Below are 21,990 nucleotides of genomic sequence, written 5' to 3' on the forward strand. Positions count from 1 at the left end.
TAAATACAACTTCAACACAGAGACCATTATTTAACATAACTTGTGAACGTGGTTAATCCATCTGGAACCACAAACACTTTTAATATAGAGAAGCTATGATGGATTAATGATCGATTTAATTGGTACAAAAAGCAACTGCAATGATCGTTCTGCCTATAGCAAGGGCAGCTGCGCCGTCAGGGCTATACTAAGATGGACCTTGCATAGAGCATTCTTTCACTATACGTTTCTGAATGTATTTCTTTGTTTTATGATAACGACGTTTAATGTTTTTCCAACCTGATCTGATCATGGATAAGATTCACCTTTGGTAGCTTTTGTAATCCTATTGCTGTATCTCCCGTTTTTAAGCGCCTTGAACTTGTTCAGAATATGTTTTCATACGATAAACATCTTTAAATGTAATCGATCTCCATATCAAAATAACTAACGCAATAGGGAAAGCTCAATTGTCTTCTTTTATAGCATTAGGAATAGGCCAATATAGTTATTCTTGAACGTGTTTATGAATTCTAGGTGCCATTTCAAAATATGCTATCTTGAGAATAGTAATACAGTAAAACTTCTTTAATAGCTTCTAAATAGAGAGCTTACAGTATTCCTTTTAAATACGCTTTTTCTCATTTAAGCAAAGGGAATACATAATGAACAGGAAAGTGAAAGAAAGGGACACTTCAATTTGAAAAATCCTTTCGTTTCATGCTTTAGGCAGAAAAAGCAAAGGTCATTTCCTTTAATTTCCAGTTACTTTCAATTTAGTCAAAGATTTTGTGAAAAGAAAGAATTTATACTTTATAATGTATGAAACAGCGATAAGCATTCGTATATATTTACAGCTTCACAGCTAATGTATTTTGCTGTGCATTTTGGTTGGCTGAAGAAATTAAGAACAATGAAGTTCTTTTTTAGGGTATTGATCCTGGTGTTACTGATATATGTACTACAGCTGATTTTGGTTATTCATCTTTAAAGGAAAAAACTAGAAAGGCAACTACTAAGGAACAATATCACATGTACGGCTTTAATCCTGTTACCCAAAAGCATGTGCAACATCAGGAATACAATCAAGAAGATTTTAAATTTATTTGTAAGCTATCCACCCTCAAAACATCAAATTTAATCGATTTCTCAAAAGCCGCTTCCGTTAGACTAAAAATCAACCAAAGGATCTCTGACTAATATAACAAGGATAACTGGTCAGAGGCTTTTATTGAGAATGGTTATTTTATACTTACAATATATATGTTTAGATTAATCAAGCACAGCAGTAATGGTTATATTGGTGAAAAAGAAAGATCAATTGCTTACTGTGATGGCTCTTTTTTTGGATCTATGAAAGGAAGATTACCTTCCCCTAACAGACGGGTTACCAATCCTATTAAGAAGGTGTCAAAAGATTCACAAAGAAAAACTGAATTTATCTATGCCGCTGAGGCTTTTACTAGTCAAGTGTAACTCTTGTAGTACGGTATGAAACTAGGGGGGAAGAAGCAGGCTCTTTAAAGCAAAGTTTAAAACAATACAAGAATCCAGTGCATGAATTACAAAGCCTAAAATAATGGAGGCGCTAAATCTAACCATGTTATATGGTACTTTTTTTAATTTGTTTATTCATATTTTGTTAATTAAATTTGTGGTAATGACAGAACAACCATATTAAGCAAGGATGCTGAAACAGATTCTTAATCTATTGTATATGTATACTTAGAGTACAGCAATTTTAACTATTTTATTTTAAGCTCCTCAGATTTGACTGCATTCATTAATATAGTGGCGAACTCTCAGAAGTTGAAGTTGTCTTTACTATTTCGTCACTCTTAGGCCAATAAAGTGTTTAGACTAAAATGGTACAGATCGACATACACACTATACGTAGAAAAAAAAAAAAAAAAACAAAAAAAATGCATTTACACAGCTTTTTTTTAGGTATATCAAATATATACTGTATAAAACTGAATAAATATTGAGAGTAGAGTCGTCGTAAGGACTTCATGAATAATCCAGTACTTTTAAGACTAGACAGTTGTCTTTTGATGTGCAGATATATTCCAATAGATCTATATGATATTGTGAGTAATTTGATTAGAATTAAGTGTTTTACGTTTATTACCTTGAGTATTTCTATGCACTTGGTTCAAAAGCATCAATTGGGCATTTTTTCCATTCGTGTCGCGGGATGTAATGATATCATTTGCTCGCGATGACGTAGTGACAAGTACTTTATCCACAAGCAACGTGTCATACAATTTGTTGACCATTTTTTGAATCAAACCCACTCTCACTTCCTGATGTTCCTGGCCTAGAGACCTTCTGGTGTATCCAATGACTGTGAAGTTATTTTTCTTGAGGTTCATGACATATGCCTAGTACTTTGGCAGATGCTCCGTAATTGATAAAGCAATGCCATTCAAATATTCATTTTTTAATGTCCATAAGACTCGACATCGAGCCTTTGAACCGTTTTGATCCTTCAATACTTTTCGTTCCTGTTCTTGGCTCATATATAAAAATTTCTTGGTGTTGCACCACTTTATGAAAGATAACAACGATTTCTCATCAAATCTAGTTGTATATAACATAATCAAAGAAAAAATATCCCTGGATGAGACTTTCTTTTTTATGTAAAGTGATTCTTTCCATGGCTCAGTTGGGACATACACTTGATTCAGAAACTGAACAATCTGAGCATCGTGCACTATTTAATAGTATTAATAACTAATATATCTTCCTTCTAATATAGTTTCATGACTATTGCAATTACCATGAGCAAGTAATAGTATTTAAAAGCTGAAAAAAAGTTTTGTGCATCAGTTTTGTCCGCTACTGTATATATCTTTTTTCTTACTGTTAAAACCCACATGTTTCTTTATAAACAATATTATTATTATTATTATTATCAATAACATTACATTTTATTAACGCTCAATTAAATGGTGTAGGTGGTGGGGGGAAGCCAGGATCCGAGCCGTGGGGCGATGACGGCCGTTGAGCGAGCTTAGCGAGTAGGTAGGCTAGTAAAAGTTTTATATAATGCTTTTTGTGATGATCTTTTACTAGCAATCACTTTATGTGTTTATACCTTTTATTGTCTCTCTTTTATTTGCACTTCTTGTTCTATCTCAAACTACCTTAACTTTCTTATATTAATCATTTCCAGAAATGGTACTGCTTCGTTTCCAAGTTACTTCAACGCTTTTCTCCAAATCATTTTTATTTTTCACAAAAATTTGAAAAATACAGTAATATAGACATTCGTTTAGCCTATTGCTACAGCCATCCAATTCATGCGTCAATTTCTAGCAACAATTCTTTGAACAGACTCCTGTCTTGGACAGCATTATCATGAATCAAATTCAGAAAGAATTATTGCTACCATCTGCTTATAATGATTATTCTGGTATCTTTTGTGCTTTTATAAGTCCCTGTTTAATATACTCGCACCGCTTTTAATCCTTATATTCTTTGATGAGATTTAATAAGCATTTATTTGGTCTACATTTACTGAGCTTCACAAAACTAGCCGTCCGATTATTTATCCAAGGAAGGAAAGTTGGTTCTAAAAAAAACAAACACTTAGGATACTTAAGCGAAATAGGAGTCATAAGAGAGCTTCTTTTACGTTAAACAGTCATCATACCATTTTTTGTAGTCAAATTGGGTAGCATAGAGCTTTGCCACATACTGATATATGCAACGGAGTTTCTGTTTAGCTCACTGATATTCTAGGCCAATCATATGTTTTCATTGGTCGAAGTATTTATCTTTTTTTGATCAAAGGTCATTTTTTTTTGTTTATTTAACCTGCAACCACGCTTTAGTGAGTTACTTTTTCTACAATGGGGAACAAAATATCAACTGTGACAGCAATCGCAGGAATAGACAGCTATGTAAGCGAGTTGGGCGACATAAACTATCAAAAAAGGTTCGTTCTCAATTAAACATCACACTGTTGTTGTATTTATGCACGATTTATTACAGTATCGGTAATGCTCGATTTATGAAGACAATTCTTGGAAGACATGACAAAGATGGATATGTTGTTGTGAAAATATTTGTAAAGCCTGAATTAGGCATGTCATTAAGCAAAAGAGTGAAAAAATTAAAAGGTTTGGATATACTACAACTTTTTGATTTTTGAGTTTACAGCCTTTTTGTTATAGTGGAATATAAAGCCCTATCAGACGTACACAATGCATTTTCTTTCCAAAGAATATTGGAAACAGACAAAGCAGCATATTTAGTCAGACAATATTTATACAGTAATTTATATGATAGAATCAGGTACGATCGTGTGGTTACATAATCTAGACTTGGCCTTATATTATTCCTAGTACACGACCCTTCCTTACTATTATCGAGAAAAAATGGATAGCTTACCAACTATTGAGAAGTATCGCTGATTCTCACTCAAAAAATATTTATCATGGAGATATAAAGACAGAAAACGTACTTGTTACCTCTTGGAATTGGGCATTCCTCGTCGATTTTGCTTCATTTAAACCAACTTATTTACCTGAAGTAACAAGGAAAAAATTATAGTATTACAGTTGCAAATGCTTAACACTATATCAATAGGATAATCCCGCTGATTTTTCATTCTTTTTTGATACGTCTTCCAGAAGAACATGTTATATTGCTCCAGAGCGATTCTATAAACCAGGAACAGAAATAGATCAAAGAATTGTGAGATTATATAGCCTTTTAGTGTGCTATATTATTTTCTAACGATATGCTTGATAGAAAATGATGGATGAAGACGATTATTTGAATGAACTTACACCAGAAATGGATATATTTTCTGTTGGGTACAGTCATTTACTACATGTATAAAGATATACGCTAATGGATCTACACTTCCTAGTTGTGTGATAGCAGAATTATTTTTAGAAGGGACATCACTTTTTACTTTATCTCAATTATTCAAGTACAAAAATGGTGAATACAATCCTATTGTAAGCTTGGATAAAATTGAAGATAAAAATATCAAGGAATTGGTATCACATATGATCCAGATCAATCCGGGATCTCGACTGTCTGCTGAAGAATATTTGGTGCAATGGCATGGAAAAGCATTTCCCCATTACTTTTATTCATTCTTGTATCAATACATGAGTTCTTTGACTGATAAAGCTGAGCAACAAAAAGATCCGACAATTATGTCGACTTTATCTTCTGCCTATCCAAGTACAGCAAGCAAGAAACTCACTGATGCAGATGAAAAAATTGAGCGCGTATTTCATGACTTTGAAAAAATCATGGACTACGTCTCTTATCCATGCGAAGATATTCATCTTGAAGAAAAGCGCAAGATGCGAAAAGGTAATCATTGGGTTTTTTAATGAATCCTGGTATTATACTGATAAACACTATGACTTTGTAATAGATTCATTAAATACAGCTACTGCATCATCTGTAAGTGGCATTGAATGTATCATGTTTTAGTTTATTAATTAACATATTGCATATTTTCAATGAAAAAGATTTTGCTATCGCCTGAGTCCAATATTCCCAATCATAGTAATGCATCCAGTACACATGAAGGAGTTGTATATAAGCCTGGAGGTAATAAAGAAAAGAACGTGAATATTTGATAAACATATATTTATCTCTCATTTATTTATAGAGGAAGGCTCTCTCATTTTATTGTCATTTATATGCTCATTGATTCGAAACACTTTATACCCAAGCTCCAAACTCAAAGCATTTGATATACTTCTCGCGTTAGCTGAAAGGCTTCCTGACGATGTCAAATTGGATCGCTTAGTTCCTTATTTGATGTGTTTATTGACAGATGAATCTGCATTAGTTAGAGCGAATGCAATCAAAACATTAACTCAGATTGTAAGCTAAAAGTTTATATGTCTCCTTTGCATTTGAGATTAATAATCTATTAATAGTTATGCATGGTGGATTCAATACTTCCGATCAACGCTAGGATTTTCCCAGAGTACATTTTACCAAATCTTCGTTCATTCACAACAGACAAAGATGACTTGGTTAGGTCAACCTATGCTTCTTGTATTGCTTTACTGGCAGAAACCGCTTTAAGGTTTTTAGAAATGACACAGGTTAATATAATATCTCGAGTTTTTGGCTTAATACTTACACGTCTTCTATAGCTGCTTAAAGCAGATAACATATATCCAGTTACCACAGATGCCGATTCTGAAGACTTGAATTTTGAGGTACAATGGCAATAATGATCTTTTGCATTTTTTCACACTTTTATCTCTTCTAGTCATCTTACGATTCCTACCTTCAAGAACTTCAATCTGTCATACAAGAGCAGACTACTATGCTATTGATAGATAAAAGCAGCTCTGTAAAAAGAGCATTACTAACAAACATTACTTCATTGTGTGTATTTTTTGGAAGACAAAAGGCGAATGATGTACTACTCAGTCATATGATCACTTATTTGAATGACAAAGATTGGATGTTGAGGAGGTAAAAGTGAACTTAATATACAACAAGCTAGGATCTTTAACCTGGTTATATTAGTGCTTTTTTTGAAAGTATTAAAGGGGTTGGTACATTTGTTGGTGCTCGTAGTTTAGAAGAATATATACTGCCCCTAATGATTCAGGCACTAACAGATCCGGAAGAATTTGTGGTTGAGAAAGTACTTAATTCATTAGCAAGTTTAGCTGATCTTGGTCTATTTCCAAAAATGAAGCTTTGGGAAATTGTGAGTATTGTTTGGCCTCTTATTTGTCATCCTAATGTATGGGTCCGTGATGGCTCTATTGGTTTTATTTCTTCTGCTATCAAGCATTTGCCAGAGACTGACGTTTGGTGTATCATATATCCTCTATTAAGACCCTTTTTGAGATCCGATATTGCAGATGTTAACGAAGAAGCATTATTAGAAAATATAGAAGCGCCAGTAAGAAAATGCTTTTTTATATAAATATGTGTCTGATCTTAATATTTAGATGTCACGCCAAGTTTATGAACAGGCCATTATATGGGCCAGTAAAGCTACAGAAAGGACCAACTTCTGGAAAAAGCAGAGAGAGGCATCAAAATCGGACTCAATAAGGATAACAAGTGAGTCATGTAACCTACTAACAGGAGATTACTTACTGAATTACGTGCTTGTCGTATAGTAATGGTTGAAAAGGAAAACGAATTAGAGAATTCTCCAGAGTAAGTACACCGATAGCTAGCATCAGCAGTTTTTGTTTTATAAATTTATGTAGAGATGAAATGTTTCTCGAGCGCCTAAGATCTGTTGGCATGTCTGTAGAAGATGAAGAAAAATTGAGATATATGCGAGACTATATTTTTAAAGTTTCTCGTGTAAAAATGAGAAATAATCGACCAAGCATGAAAGATGATTATGAAAATGCGGGAAAAGAAGAAGTTTTCCTGAAAAATCTTGGAGTGACTCCAATGACGGTATTTTTGCCTGATTTATCTCAACAAATACGGAATGCAAAAACAAAGCTACACAAAGCATCCAACAATGCAACAAAGGCACCTTCACCTATGAGAGCACATTCACGAGAGGACCTTTGCAAGCTAAACCAAGTTGCTAACCAGCCTCATGTTAAGGCACTTGCCAAAGACAACAGCAAAACCAGAATAGCCTCAATCCCTATACAAACTAATGCATCTGATGACTCTGTGGAAACATCAACAGAAAGCCCCTCAGAGTACAATTTTGGTACAAGCTTACCAAAGAGTCTTGAACGTCCAAAAAGTAAAAAAAAAAAAAAAAAAAAAAAAAAAAAAAAAAAAAAAAAAAAAAAAAAAAAAAAAAAAAACTTTTATAATTATTCATCAAACCTAATAGGCGTTATTTTGACAATGAATTCAATCAAGACTAAAGACAACAGAATGGAAGAATCAATAAAATTAAATTTGATAGACAAAAATTGTCAGGCTAAAGATGATAGTGAAACAACAAATGCTTGTTCAGGTACACACAGAAATCGGATGATTTATAGTTCACCGTGCTAAATTGAATGCATATAATGATTATTAGTTGGCTACGCACATTTACAGAGGCTTTTGTATAAAACTGCCATGGAGGCCTTTCCTCCACATATACCAGAATTTATAGGAGATCCAGGTGTACTAAAGAAATTTAAGAGACTTCCCCAAGGAATTACGACCTTCAGAACAATGAATAATTGGAAGCCAGAAGGCATTCTGGTAGCTCACTTTACAGAACACACAGCTGCTATCAATCAGCTAGCTATCTCGCATGATAACTTGTTATTTGCATCCTGTTCTGATGACGGTTCAGTCAAGATATGGGATTGTTCAAGGTTCGAAAGAAATGTGACAAATAGATCAAGGGTCACTTATAATCAGCAAGGTTAGTATTATCCAAAACTCTTGAGAGCAAACTATAAAATGAATATTCTTTTCTTAGGAGGTAGAATTAAGTGTATTACTTTTATTCAGCAGACTTATAGCATCGCTTCTGCTTCAGATAATGGAAGTATACACATTTTCCGGTAAAATGACTTTCCTTTTTTTTTTTTTTTTTTTTTTTTTTTTTTTTTTTTTTTTGCTAATTTAAAATAGAGTGGATATAAATGATACAGGATCAGCGTTGAAATTTGGAAAGTGTATTGTAGTGAGAGAATATCAATTAGAGGGCGAGTATGTGTTGAGTATGAAGCATATTACTACCAGTAGGTTATCTCTAGTAAAGGGAAACTCATGTGTATACTAATCATTGACGATAGACGCTTCAAATACAATGGCAGGATCTAAGTCTATTTTGATTTTTACAACAACAAAAGGGCGTATATATGCATTAGATTTGTTGACGATGGAAATAGTTTGGAAATTACAAAATCCTAAAAGCCACGGTATTATAACAGCAATGACAGTTGACAGAATGAATACATGGCTACTTGTTGGAACAATGAGAGGAATTTTAACTTTATACGATTTAAGGTTTCAGATTCCTTTAAAATCGTGGCTTCATCCAAGCAAGAGCCGAATTAGTGTACTTTTATTGAATCATGATCCTCGTGCTGAAAATAAGCAAGTAATAATCGCTTCTGGCAAAAATGAAGTATCCATATGGGACATTGTAAATTTGCAATGCATTGAGGTGTTTGCAGTGAAATCTGGAGATGAAAAAATGACAGGTGTTATTCTTGAATCTTACAAGGTTTGTATATGTCTATTAGGAGAAGTGGATAAACAATAACACAAATATATAGTCTCTTGAAGCACCTAGTAATCGAGAAATTTTATTAAACTCATTTACAAGCAATGAATCTATTTCCACAGAAAATTCTATTCGAGCTATTGCAGCTCCATCCGACTGCCGATTCATGATTACTGGAGGATCAGATAGGAAAATAAGATTTTGGGATACAGCAAGGATCGAAAATTCGGGTATCGTATTAGGATTAGAATTAGATGAACCAAAAGCAAGATACAGTACAAATACAATTGAAAACATGAAGTTCCACTTTGAGTTCAATAGAAATAACGGCCATCTTGGCAATAGTAATAGTCGAAGCAATAGTACAACGAGCATGAATTCTTTAGCAAATTCAGTAGCACAGCAACAATATTTAATGAGAAATCATATAGATGCAATAACCGACATCATTCTTACAGAATCACCTTATCCAATGATAATTAGTGGTGATAGAGATGGGGTCATAAAAGTATTGGCTTGATTTTAGTATGTAAACTGTTGTATTTCTTATTGTTTTGATATGTATATCTTTCCATACCATCCTTCTCAATATAATATCCATTAAAGATGTACAATCTCGTGAATCCTTTAATCTTTGAAACATTTTCATGAATACCAGTTTCTTGATAGTTACATTTCAGACGTATAACTAAACAATATCAATCATTCTTTAATCAACAATTTGTAAATCTATCTTGTTTGATTGATCTTACATTTGTTTTATTGTAAAACTTGTGATGATCGAATAATAGCTGGCGCTTATTTTATCTATTTGACATATCTCATTTAATATGCCATGTTTACCGTATAAGTTTTTATTGTGGGTATAAAATAACTCAAATTGTGTATGAAATAAAAGTATTGAATACATAGTATTATTTATTACATATTCATAAAATCCCTTTCTGGTATTAGTCTTATAATTCTACATGGTTCATCAGGCTTAATTATAATTGATCTTTTAACATTGGTTCTTTTTCTCGTCTTGAAATCTAACAGATTTATTCACTACATCTTCAACTGCTAATACTTTTTCTGCAAATATCTCGTAATAGTTTGCCAACATTATTTATTAAATAGCATTTTTTCAACAACAAAACCTAATTTTGAGTTTCATTACGCACCACATAGATTTGCAAGCGATAAATTATATTTAAATAAAAAATCTTTAGTATTTAATAAAAACTAATAAAAGGAAAAGAAAGCTTCAGATTGCTTAGATCAAGCAGTTTAAAAAATAAAGTAAAACTATTAAATCTTAAAAAGCAAACATTACTCTTATTTTAATGGTTCGTTGCTTTTGCTTGTAATTAGGACTCATAATCATCTCCATCGATCATTTTTACATGCTATTCTTTCTGTTTACAGAATCCTGTTTCTTTTTTCGCATCATCTTTCTTTTTAAGGTTTATCAGGCTTCGAAACAGAACAATGGAGCTAATTGAATAATTTGTCCAATATTTACTCTATCAATGGCAGGCTTTTTTTTTTTAGTTTCAGGCACATAAAGTTATACAGTAGATTAGTTGGTTCCATTTTTAATCAAACAATAAATTCATTAGAAGCGATAATGGCATCCAAAGAACTGCTGGAAACATATGAAGAAACACAAGGATACCATATGGAACAATGGAATGCAGCCTATTTGGGTAAGTATATCTTTTCAAGGCAATTCATACCTTCAGCAATATTCTTGCGACTGTGTTACTGAAAGTAAGTCAAATGCTCCAAACCAATTACATCTTTTTTACATACAAAAAAAAATTACGACAAATGATAGCCTTAATGGTCATCTGAGAGTGCATGTATGGATGCATAATAATCTTGGTTCGTGTTACAGAAAATGGCTGTATTCGTTATCTACTTTATTTGCAAAAAGTTTGTTCCAGTTTACCGGGTAAGTTATACTTTCGTGTTTCACAAATTATCGAACACAATCTCTGATTTGTAATGTACATTGTAACTTATCAAGTAACATATTTTAGTTTTTTTTATTCCTTGTCAAACCTTAATAAATTATGTATCATCTAACTTACGTTGTATTCTTTCAGTCTTTCTTGTAAAATAAAGCTTTGATAGATAAAAAAAAAACAATTTTTTTTTTTTTTTTTTTTTTTTTGCAAGCACCAGGGCAATTGCGTTTTGTTAGATCTGCATTATGAGGCAAATTTGAACGCTAGCTAAACAATAGACGTGACACGCACTTTCGTGGTTTATATTACTTGCGTATCACTACATAAGTTACGTATTATCTCGAATGTGTTACTGACCTAAAGCTTGCTCCACAACTTACTTGTTTTGTTTCTGTATGTCAATAAGCATTAAGCATAAAACATAATAATTTAAGTGCATGGGAATTAAATCAATGTTTGCTCAATTCAGAGTAAGTTACTGCATAACTTTTTCCTTTATGGGCCAGTCTATCCTTTTTCTAACGTATCAATTGATTTTCGTGTGAATGTGTTCATCACAACATGATACAAGGCATGTTTATATACTGGAAGCACAAGAGCGCTCATTGCAAAAAGCATGCTTCTTCTCTTTTTCTTTTATCTCATCCAATAACAAATGTTATAATGTTCAACAAACCCTTCGTAAGGATATATCCCTGATAACATTTTCGTATGTTTACTAATGCAATAGTTTGCTTTAACTTGGATTCAATACCAGCGATCACCCTGAGAAACATAATGTAAACCTAAATTAATGTTGCACTGTGTATTCTATTTTCTGGAAAATAGGGAAATTAAAGAATCCTTCAATAAGATAAGCAAGACACCATATTAGTTCATAATGCCCCTTTTAGTCTATTAGATACCATTTGCAGAAGGTAAAACTAACAAGATAACCTCATGAACCATAATACCAAAAATTATGAACAACCTGGCAAACAAACGAATTCAACTGTTTAAAAACATATAAAAGGATCCAGTCATTGCTTCTCTTTTTTTTTTCAAACAACAAGCAATCAAACAAACGCTTACAGTTTAAATTCCTTTCCCTTTTTTCTGAAATATCTATCGCTTTAAACCTTCTCTTTTAAACGAAAATGCTTCCCAAGACATTCATTCTCTTTGCAGTCTCCTGCGTTACTATTGTCACCGCTGCTGGTCTCGATGACAATATTCTTGAAGACTTTAGTGCTGTTAAAGGCAATGGAAACTACATCTTCCATTTGAGTCCTGAAACTGATATCAAGACTTGTATGTATACCATCTAAATTGCTTATGACCGTATTTTAACTTTTCACTAAATAGTTGTTCCTGATTTCATCAATGGCGCTACTCACGCTGTTATCCAATCCATGGGTGGCGACAAGGTGCAAGTTCAAAAGAACAAGATAGTCAAGCTTGGTACTGATGAAGAGCAAGTCCAAGTCATTGATGTCTACAGCATCGCTGACTCATTCAAGGGTCTCACTGTCAAGTTTGAAAATGCTAGTGTGATCGAAGATCTTACTAAGGAATTTAGCAAGAACATTTTGAGAGTTTTCCCTGATCAAGACATTAAGTTTGATTTGCCTAAGCCTAAGAACAAGAAGAGATTCCTTGCTCGTTCTAGATCTCAGAAGCGCGCTGAACGTAAGGGTAACTACGACCCCGATACCTTTGATAACTTTGGTAAGCCTGATGATCTCGAATTGGAGAATTCAACCTTGTCTAAGAGAGCTGCTACCAGCTACTCTAGACAATCCGGCGCTCAATGGAACTTGGTTCGTATCTCTCAACACAGAAGAGATCTATCTCAACCTTACATCTATGATTCTAATGCAGGGTATGAACAAAAAAAAAACACATTATTTAAAATACTTATTTTTTTCTTAGATCTGGTGCCTATGTCTACGTTGTTGATGATGGTATGCGTACTGACCATTCTGACTTTGGTGGCCGTGCTCAATGGGGTTGGTCCTCTTACTCTGGTATCTCCCAGTATGGTACTGGCCACGGTACTCACGTCGGTGGTATCATAGCTGGTAGCACCTATGGCGTTGCCAAGAAAGCCAACCTTGTTGCTGTTCAAGTCCTTGACGACACTGGCTCTGGCTCAGTCTCCAGTATCATTTCTGGTCTTCAATGGGTTGTAAACAACGCTAAGAAGGGTCGTTCTGTTGTCAATATGTCCTTGGGCATGAAGACCAATGGTGTTCCTTCTTCTACTCTTTCCGCCTTCAATAGTGCCATTGATGCTGTTGTTTCTTCTGGTATCCCTGTATTTGTCGCAGCTGGTAACTCTGGAAGTGATGCCTGCTATGTCTCACCTGCTAATAACAAGAACGTCTTCACTGTTGGCGCCACTGACAAGAGCGACGCAATGACCGATTACAGCTGTTACGGAAGCTGTGTTCAAATTCTTGCCCCTGGTGACAACATCCTCAGTACTTATGTCAACTCCAGAACATCCACTACCACCATGTCCGGTACCTCTATGGCCTCTCCTCATGCTGCTGGTGTTGGTGCTCTTTTACTCAGTCAAGCTGCTGGCACCTCTCCTTCCTCCATTTACAGCCAAATGTCAAGCTTGGCTACGTCTAATGCTGTTACTTCTATCACTGGTAGAACTGTCAACAAGCTCTTGCACAATGGTCAACAGTCAACCAGCGCTTAAATCTAGGAAATAATGTTATGAAATTTCATATTTTATTGAGCTCTTATGAGCCATTATTTATTATCAAGTAGCGAGTATACAATAAATAATAAATTTAGTGTGTTTCACGCAACATAAAAAAAGCCTTGCTGATTGAAAAGAAATTTAATTGCAAAATGTAGAAAAGGAGTATACTGGAAACAATTGGGATTTGGTATTTATTGAACAATTGGTATAATAATGAATGATATTTGCCTGTTAGTCTTTTTTTTTATGCTTTTACTGTTGATTTAAATCTATTTGCTCCTGCAACTCTTGAATAACACAATCACAGAAGGCGATTGCTACATTTTTAGTAATAAACAGGCCTTTATCTGTTTTCCGAGCGATTTCGGAAGGATCAAATTCATCAAAGGTGAGCTCAAATCTAAACTTACAGGCTCTAAATACATTGGATGAATAAACGTGTCAATTTTTATACATTTATAAAACTTACGCAGCAAAAAACCGAAGATTCTCTACAGCTCTATAGGTACGGCGGGTGTCATCGTGAATTTTTGTAATAAATCCAAAAGGACGTTTAGACAACTTCAAAATTCTATTATAAGTGTTGCAAAAGACCTTTCCGTCTCTAGTTTTTAAAATATAAAATGAGTAAATACATTTTAACATTTCACAAAAAAAAATTACGCTAAACATTCTAAGAAGGCATCTTCATCTTCTTTTGGATTTGGTATATCAATTGGGTCTTTACTTTGACTATCAACAAATAAATCATAGCATTTACCTTTAAATATATGTAATTAGTCTCAAATAGCACAAATTATATAAGTGCATTTTTACCAAGAGGGTCATTAGGGAAAGAATTCCTTTGTAGCCATAAGGGTATATTATTCGTCATTTTTGTTTCTTCATCTTTCCCATCATCAGATAAACTCAAAACGGATGTTTTTCCTATCAATGCCTGGATTTCAGGAGTAAATACCGCAGGAGGACTTCCGATACGATGAGGAGGGTTAAACCCTTGAGTCTCGACTACTCGTAAATAAGTATGAATTGCTTGTCTTTCTCGTCCCAGCAAGTCAAACTCAGACGATTTGTACAAATACCCTTCTTCATCATTTCCATCTTCTCTGTTATGGCTTTCCAAATCTTTCATGACCTCCAAAAGAGACAAGGAGGCACCTCTTAACTTACTTAGTGCGGAGTCAGATAAGTCATGCCGATGCGTGATATAATTACGAACTGAATCTAACATTTTTGTGACAGACTGAATTAATGGTATGATTTGAAAGCTTCTTTCTGTTGGGGTTGACGACCTTGATGAAGGTTCATCTTCTAACGAGTTTGATGATTGACGAGGACTAACGACCATAGCCCAAGTTGTCAAGGTGTTTTGTATATCCTCAAAGCATACATGTAGCAGCACATCCAAGTCTGTCTCTACATTAAGATCAATCCAACTTGGAGGTGGTGCTTTTGGCGTTGGTAGCTGTTCATCATATTCATCTGGTTCCTCTGTTAGGGTTTTTTGAAATCCTAATGTGCCACCTCTATTTAAAAATAAGTTGACGGGTCCACAGAAATGATTGACTGTTTATATCACACACATCACACTTACTTGTTTACTTTTAAATCTCTTTTTGCGTAAAAATTTTGTAATCTTTCGATAGAACCCAAAGTTAAGACAGATGATCTTCTTTGAGCTAAAGAAAAATAAATTGAGTAAAATGAACGATGGGGAGTACATGCTTATCTACCTGATCGAGCAAATCCTTTAGTTTGAATACCATTGATAGGCTTCAAATATCTTCGTCCGTATGGGCTTACTGCACGTATAATAGAATCATTTTTTGGTTCTGAGACTGGTGCTTTTCTAATAAACCCAGAGAGTTCGTCTTCTGTTGAGGGATTGTGAGAAATTGCACTTTCCTGAGATCCAGAGATGGAACCGTTGAAAGAACGCTGCGACATCCTTAAACAAAACAAAAAAAAAAAAAAGAAAAAGTCCAAACACTGTGCCTCACATGAACAAAAAGACAGAAAGCTTCAGTCACAGTAGTACAAGATTGAAGATTTCTGCCTTCATACTAATTATGCATTTTAGTATCCTTACAAATTATAAAGTACAAAATACTTTTTTCAAAATTAACTTATTTTTGTATCTTCTTTTAATACAGAAAATCAAACAAAGAATCAATGATCATTCTCTTTGTATTAAAACTTGTTGTTTGATGAATATTTCAGTAGCACATAACTCTAACTGAATTTTTAAATAGTGGCATAAATATTTTCACCCTTAATTTCGTAAGGGGTTCTTAGCCTCCACTCATTTCTCCATCTAACATGAACGAACACCTTTAATATCCTTGTATTTTTTGATGAGTTTTAATACACATTAAAATTCTCATTTATAAAGATATTATGTATTGTTATAGATAAATGTGTTTTACCATGCTTTATAAAACACACAATATTTAAAGATTTAAAATATTAAGCTTAACAAAAGACCAAAAAAATTGCCTCATACTTATTGAGGTAAATATCATGATCCAAAACATCAAATCAAGAAAAGTGATTATGAAAACATGATAGATGTATTTTTGCATTGAAGCACAAAAAAAACCAATTTTAGTTTGATAGTGTTCATTCTAACTATACAACAGCATACGTATATCCAGCATGGTCCAACTAAATATATTGTTGAATACATTCTTTAGTGAGATTTTTTATTGTAAATACATTTATTACTGAAAAACAATGTTTTACTGATTTAACGAGTCTTGAAGTCTATAAAAGTAAAAAATAAATAACCTATTTCTTTTTCTATTTTTATACAACTTACAGTCCAAAAGAACGTTCATAGCTTCGGATTCTTCTCCAAAATCGGTAACAGCAACACAAGAACAACCAACGACCTTACGGGCGTTACCTTCACGGTCAATCTTGCAGAGACCAGCCCATTCACCAAGCTTCTTGGCGTCAGAGACCTTGATCAAGTTGATGTTGTGTTCAGCACAGAGGGCTTCAACCAACTTGAGGTATTCGGATTCGGTACAGGATTCAACGAGAACAGCCAAGTGAGCTTGACGTCTTTATAAAAATTAGAGCTTGCTTTGCTATCAACGTGTGTCATTTACCTGTCCAAAGCCTTGACAGCTTCCTTCAAACCGCGGGCGAGACCGTCGTGAACCAAAGCACGACGAAGAACTTCTTGAAGAGCATCTTCAACGGACATTTGACCGGAAGTGGCTTCAACAGCAACTTCGACTTCTTGGCTATCAATAACTTCTTCGTGGTCGGACATGCTAATCAAGGTCATTAATATATCATTCTAACATTCGTTCTTTCCCCTTTAATATCATTCAGTTTTTCTTTTTCTTTTTTTCTATCCATCCATCTTTTTCCCGTATCATCCATCTCTCTCATCCTGTTTCTATTTCTATGTATTGACTCATATACATACTTTGGGTATTCCTTAGAAAAAAAGAGAAGGAGCTATCAGTACTGCTCCAACAGGTTGTTGTATGTGCACACACAAAGCTGATGAACTCTTGACGGAGAAAGAAAAATTCAAAAATATTTGTCCGCACCGGACAAATTTTACAACAATCATTCTATTTACCAAAACATTTGCTTCGTCAGTAAATAAGGTGTAATTCATGCATATAGGATAGAACGTAAAATGCGAGCATACAAAGCAATCCGTACCTCTCTCATATCAAAATACACTTCTTATTTTTTTTGGGAATGTTATTAAATTTTTATTTTAAAAAAGCGAATTCCATACAATATGCGTATATGCCCTTTTTCTCTTTTTCATTTTCATTTGCTTAGAATTCAGCGTTAGCGGGGAATTCAAAAGTAACAGCCTTGCCAGTGAGCTTCTTGTAAACAGCAGAGAAAGTATCGAGCTTGTATTCAAGAGAGGTAGCGTCCTTGGCATCAAGGAAAACCTTAAGGGTCTTGGAACCATCAACCTTTTGACGAAGACGCTTACCAATGATTTCAGTAGGGTAAACAAGATCATCCAAGATAGCATCGTGAACAGCAGTCAAAGTACGACTTCTGGGACGAGGTTGCTTACCGTTGGTACGACGAGTGGGAACGGGCAAGATGCGACGTTGAGCAACAAAGACGACGTGACGATCAGAGAACTTCTTTTCAAGTTCACGTGTAAGTCTAGCTTGGATCTTGTGGAAGCCAGCGAGGCTGGGAACGGGGACAAAGATGACAATAGCCTTCTTACCAGCACCAAGCTCAACCTGCAAAATACTATTTTCAATAAAATTCTTTCTTCAATGGCATCTATCTTACCTCCTTGGCAGCAGAGATTTGAAGGGCACGAAGTTGCTTCAAATCGGGAACACTGGATTCAAGATCAACAAGAGCTTGGGCAACGGAGAGTTCGAACTCATTAGCAGCTGGAGCACCAGCTTGCTTAACAATCTTAGAAGCCATCTTTGACTACTGTTAGTTGAACAGTTGAATTATAAAAAAAAAAGGTTAGTTTCAACAAAACTCTATCTCGCTCCTCCTATATGCCCACACACACACACCGGAAAAGATTAGAATGAAAAAGTGGTGTATTACAATTTTGACTCTGTTGTTTTTTTTTTTTTATCTTCTAGGGATGGATGGCACATAAAGTGAGGCTGGCAACAAGTTTGATCCAAAAGCTTACGATATCCATCCATTCATTAAAAGACTCGATCTGTATACAGTCATCTTTTTCCATTCTAATCCTTTCCACCTTTCCCATCTGATATGATACATACGTGAAAAATAAAGGAAGGAATCTCAGCCCTATCCAGTTCAACTGCTACTTTTACTTGTCCGAGGTTTGGGTGAAGAAGGACGGAGATTAAAAAGTAATTTAAAAGTACTCATTGGCTGTATTTTTGAATACAAAAGGTGGGGAACGATGCTCTGTATAAATATAAATATTCTGCTTCGTACATTACAGAGACTAGTGCTTCATTATTAGCTTCATTTGTCTAAAGGATATCAACTTCTTAACCATAATAAACCTTCATCTTTCAGATCAGGCAAAGATATGTAAAAGATGGGCAAAAATGAGCACTTTGCTTTGGGGCATAACAACATAATGGGTATATTTAATATTGCTCCTTTAGTTTTGTTCTGGCTTTATTTAAAAATTGGAAAACCCATATTCGCTTGAAAAAAGAAAATGAGAGAAGACGGAAGTATTCGTAAAGAGTAAGAAAGCTTCGGTATTCTTCATAATATATCTTACCTTTTTCGTTTCTTTTTACGCTTACATACTAAGTTTTCTTTTCAGCAGCTAAAGTTTTCTTATCTTTCTTTTACAATTTTGTGTATCAAAAAAGACATAATGTTTTAAAGTCATAATTGACTGATTTCAAACGGTAACTGAATGCCTAATTATTTTTATTTCTTTCCTTTTTTTTTTGCTTGGATATGAAATATCCAAATCACACGGCTGTAGAAAAATTTTAAGTAAAACAAAAACTCCGCACGATGTGAATAAGGAAAAATACCCAAAAAAAACTTTTTTTCTTTCACTTTCTTTTTCATAAACATATAATGGAGCTTCATAATATTGACGAATACCTTGACTTACAGGATCAAAATGAAATCAACTTACTATCAGCAGAATCAATACCCCCTGTTCAACCTGAATCTGAATGGCATTCAGTGACCAGTACGCCAGCAGATTCCATCCTTACAACTAACGACAACAATCTCTTATATGGTACAGAGAATAATAATAGTAGTAGTCATAGTAATAATAGGAATAGTAGCAATTGGGGGTTTGGATTAGACTTCAACTTACTCAGTAACAGCAGCAATAACGACGTTATCAACTTTATCACACCAGACTCATTACTTAAACAGCCTGAACAACGTGTCACACGCTCGCGATCCACAGGCAGCGTTCCTATTGTTACTACTACTTATAAAAAGAAGAAGACCTCAAGACCAAAAAAGTTATATTGTATTTGTCAACAACCTTATAATGGTAAACCTATGGTACAATGTGACAATTGTGAAGAATGGTACGTAGTAAGAATTATTTTTTTCATCATTAGCTGATAGCAAACTAGGTTCCATTGTGTTTGCGTTCAGTTTGATCCTGATTTACAAGATGAGGATTTAGATTGGATTTGTAATAAATGTGAGCAAGGTAAGTTCATATATGTATGTATACACTTTTGCACACAAATATACACAGCAAACGTTTTTTTTTCTTTTTCTTTTTTTTTTATAAATATGCACTTTTTTGAGAAGGGGAAGAAAAAGAGAACACAGTCTTTATACTACTTTTTTTTTATATACACTTGATAAAAACCTATTTTGTAACTTCTTCGTAACAACGCTAATTTATAAGTACTATACAAGTTCAGAACGGTTTTTACAAGAAGCTACCTTGCAGAACGTATACGTGTGTGTATGTGTGTGTATATACATATATGTGTGCACATATGAACGATAATAAAACGTGGTATTAAATCCTATTTTTTATTCTTTCTTTTTTTTGCTTTTCTTCTTTTGAAAATATAGAAACAAAACAAGATACAGCAAGTCATGAATCGCCTAATCCTTTGGAGACGCGTCAAACAAGATCCAGACAACCATCGACTTGCCTTTACAAGGGATGCAACAATCGTACTCGAGCAGATTCTTATTGCAGCGATGTTTGCGCACGTAAAGATGAAACAATAACTCCAACGCGTCGTTCTCGTCCAAAGAAGAAGGAAGAATCTGAAGATGAATATACAGAAGAACAACAACAACAACAAGAAGAAGAAGAAGAGCAGGATAAGGAATCAGAACGTTTAGAAAAAAAGCAGGAAGAAAAGAATAATGAAGAAGAAGAAGAGGTATCAGCACCTAATTCACCAAGTCAAATGACAGCAGAAGAAAATCCTGTACGTCGAAATGTGGTCAAGAACATGTCTACCATCTTGAAGTCCATTATGGAATCAGCTGTCGAAAAAGATCCTCAAGTATTTGACGGTCAACCTGTACAAGAAAGAGCAGAAAGTCTGGCCAAATCTATTGAGAGCACGATGTTTTCCCAACTTGGGGACAGGGGCCGTACCTGTGGTGAAGTATACAAGAACAAATTTAGATCGTTGTTACATAATCTAAAGGACAAGGCCAATCAAACATTTCAATTGCGTATTGTGACGGGTGATTTATCACCCTTGGAGTTGATCAAGATGTCTTCGGAGGATATGGCTAATCCGGAGCTCAAGTCCAAGGCAGAGGTCCTTCGTCAAAAGAGCTTAAAGAATTCTATCTTGAAGCTCGAGAATATGCCAATTATTAAAAAGACACATAAAGGAGATATTATAATGATACCAACCAAAGAAAGCCATGATGATGAGGATGCGTATCATCAATCCAGTACTCCTACTACCCCTACTGTTGTGAAACAACAAGAACTCACAAATGAAACACCATCATCTGTGGAGCCATCACCGAGATCAGCCGAGCCTATGGATGATATATTAGCCCGTATTGGTATACAAGATGAACAGAAACGAAACGCTTCTAATTTAGATAATAATCGAGTCAAGAAGAGAAAAGTCACTGCAGACCTTGAAGAACTGTTAGGTGAAGAAGAGGAAACGCCGTTTGAAATTGAAGAAATAGATATGACTGAACAGGAAAAAGAGGAAAAAGAAGATGAAACACAAGAAGTCAAGTTACCTAGTGTTTGGCAAGGACGTGTGAACATGCCACAAGTAGCAGAATTTGAAGCATGTGCAAGGCAGATTGGAGGAAGACAATTGAATGAAGAAGAATGGGCAGAGGTCTTATCACCAACAATGTGGATCGAAGGACGTATTCCAGCAGATAGAGTAACAAATTATATAACACAAACACAGTATTCTAGTAGTCGTGAGATTATATTGATTCAAGTAGAAGCTAGCAGTCGACAGACTCAAGTAACACTCAATGAAGAACAAGCACAAACATTATTGGATTACCTTGAAACGCGACAACGATACGCCGTTGTGGGACATAACAAAACAAAGATTAAGGACTTTTATCTAATTCCTTTAAAAAGAATGCAGCAAATACCTGATTGTCTTTATGTAGTTCGAGTTGAAGAAACAAATAGAGACTGTGATTTATTCTTGGGCGTCTTAGTGCTTCAGAAAGCCAAGTCTTTTCTTCCTTATAATCATTCTTATTAAATAAATTAATGTTTTTCACGTGGCTGTGAATTGTCCATC

General features: G+C 34.5%; 9 protein-coding genes across 9 annotated transcripts; 5 read left to right on the plus strand and 4 right to left on the minus strand.

Moving 5' to 3' along the window:
* Positions 1 to 1,042: 1,042 nt before the first annotated feature.
* On the plus strand, positions 1,043 to 1,455 carry RO3G_10484 (uncharacterized protein; the record flags this gene model as incomplete). Its single annotated transcript, XM_067665069.1, has 2 exons — positions 1,043 to 1,087; positions 1,261 to 1,455. The coding sequence occupies 2 exons, from the start codon at positions 1,043 to 1,045 to the stop codon at positions 1,453 to 1,455; spliced, it is 240 nt and encodes a 79-aa protein (XP_067521170.1).
* Positions 1,456 to 1,989: 534 nt separating this feature from the next.
* Positions 1,990 to 2,258, minus strand: RO3G_10485 (uncharacterized protein; the record flags this gene model as incomplete). The annotated part of the gene is made up of 2 exons (XM_067665070.1): positions 1,990 to 2,057; positions 2,111 to 2,258. 2 exons carry the CDS (start codon positions 2,256 to 2,258, stop codon positions 1,990 to 1,992), a joined length of 216 nt encoding a protein of 71 aa, XP_067521171.1.
* A 2,485-nt stretch (positions 2,259 to 4,743) lies between these two features.
* Positions 4,744 to 8,331, plus strand: RO3G_10486 (uncharacterized protein; the record flags this gene model as incomplete). The annotated part of the gene is made up of 14 exons (XM_067665071.1): positions 4,744 to 4,805; positions 4,862 to 5,319; positions 5,384 to 5,412; positions 5,481 to 5,562; positions 5,624 to 5,841; positions 5,898 to 6,068; positions 6,120 to 6,185; positions 6,239 to 6,447; positions 6,502 to 6,886; positions 6,936 to 6,975; positions 7,110 to 7,149; positions 7,203 to 7,705; positions 7,874 to 7,924; positions 7,991 to 8,331. The coding sequence occupies 14 exons, from the start codon at positions 4,744 to 4,746 to the stop codon at positions 8,329 to 8,331; spliced, it is 2,655 nt and encodes an 884-aa protein (XP_067521172.1).
* Positions 8,332 to 9,106: 775 nt separating this feature from the next.
* RO3G_10487 (uncharacterized protein) lies at positions 9,107 to 9,656 on the plus strand (the record flags this gene model as incomplete). The annotated part of the gene is made up of 3 exons (XM_067665072.1): positions 9,107 to 9,136; positions 9,189 to 9,480; positions 9,595 to 9,656. The coding sequence occupies 3 exons, from the start codon at positions 9,107 to 9,109 to the stop codon at positions 9,654 to 9,656; spliced, it is 384 nt and encodes a 127-aa protein (XP_067521173.1).
* Positions 9,657 to 12,224: 2,568 nt separating this feature from the next.
* RO3G_10488 (uncharacterized protein) lies at positions 12,225 to 13,780 on the plus strand (the record flags this gene model as incomplete). The annotated part of the gene is made up of 3 exons (XM_067665073.1): positions 12,225 to 12,378; positions 12,433 to 12,949; positions 13,000 to 13,780. 3 exons carry the CDS (start codon positions 12,225 to 12,227, stop codon positions 13,778 to 13,780), a joined length of 1,452 nt encoding a protein of 483 aa, XP_067521174.1.
* A 679-nt stretch (positions 13,781 to 14,459) lies between these two features.
* Positions 14,460 to 15,733, minus strand: RO3G_10489 (uncharacterized protein; the record flags this gene model as incomplete). Its single annotated transcript, XM_067665074.1, has 4 exons — positions 14,460 to 14,518; positions 14,603 to 15,312; positions 15,381 to 15,465; positions 15,520 to 15,733. The coding sequence occupies 4 exons, from the start codon at positions 15,731 to 15,733 to the stop codon at positions 14,460 to 14,462; spliced, it is 1,068 nt and encodes a 355-aa protein (XP_067521175.1).
* A 799-nt stretch (positions 15,734 to 16,532) lies between these two features.
* RO3G_10490 (40S ribosomal protein eS12) lies at positions 16,533 to 17,066 on the minus strand (the record flags this gene model as incomplete). Its single annotated transcript, XM_067665075.1, has 3 exons — positions 16,533 to 16,549; positions 16,605 to 16,852; positions 16,900 to 17,066. The coding sequence occupies 3 exons, from the start codon at positions 17,064 to 17,066 to the stop codon at positions 16,533 to 16,535; spliced, it is 432 nt and encodes a 143-aa protein (XP_067521176.1).
* A 526-nt stretch (positions 17,067 to 17,592) lies between these two features.
* Positions 17,593 to 18,220, minus strand: RO3G_10491 (40S ribosomal protein eS7; the record flags this gene model as incomplete). Its single annotated transcript, XM_067665076.1, has 2 exons — positions 17,593 to 18,024; positions 18,077 to 18,220. The coding sequence occupies 2 exons, from the start codon at positions 18,218 to 18,220 to the stop codon at positions 17,593 to 17,595; spliced, it is 576 nt and encodes a 191-aa protein (XP_067521177.1).
* A 2,006-nt stretch (positions 18,221 to 20,226) lies between these two features.
* On the plus strand, positions 20,227 to 21,951 carry RO3G_10492 (uncharacterized protein; the record flags this gene model as incomplete). The annotated part of the gene is made up of 2 exons (XM_067665077.1): positions 20,227 to 20,246; positions 20,436 to 21,951. The coding sequence occupies 2 exons, from the start codon at positions 20,227 to 20,229 to the stop codon at positions 21,949 to 21,951; spliced, it is 1,536 nt and encodes a 511-aa protein (XP_067521178.1).
* Between the last annotated feature and the right edge of the window lie 39 nt (positions 21,952 to 21,990).

Source organism: Rhizopus delemar, genomic scaffold (assembly GCF_000149305.1).
Source record: "Rhizopus delemar RA 99-880 supercont3.8 genomic scaffold, whole genome shotgun sequence".
NCBI lineage: Eukaryota > Fungi > Mucoromycota > Mucoromycetes > Mucorales > Rhizopodaceae > Rhizopus > Rhizopus delemar.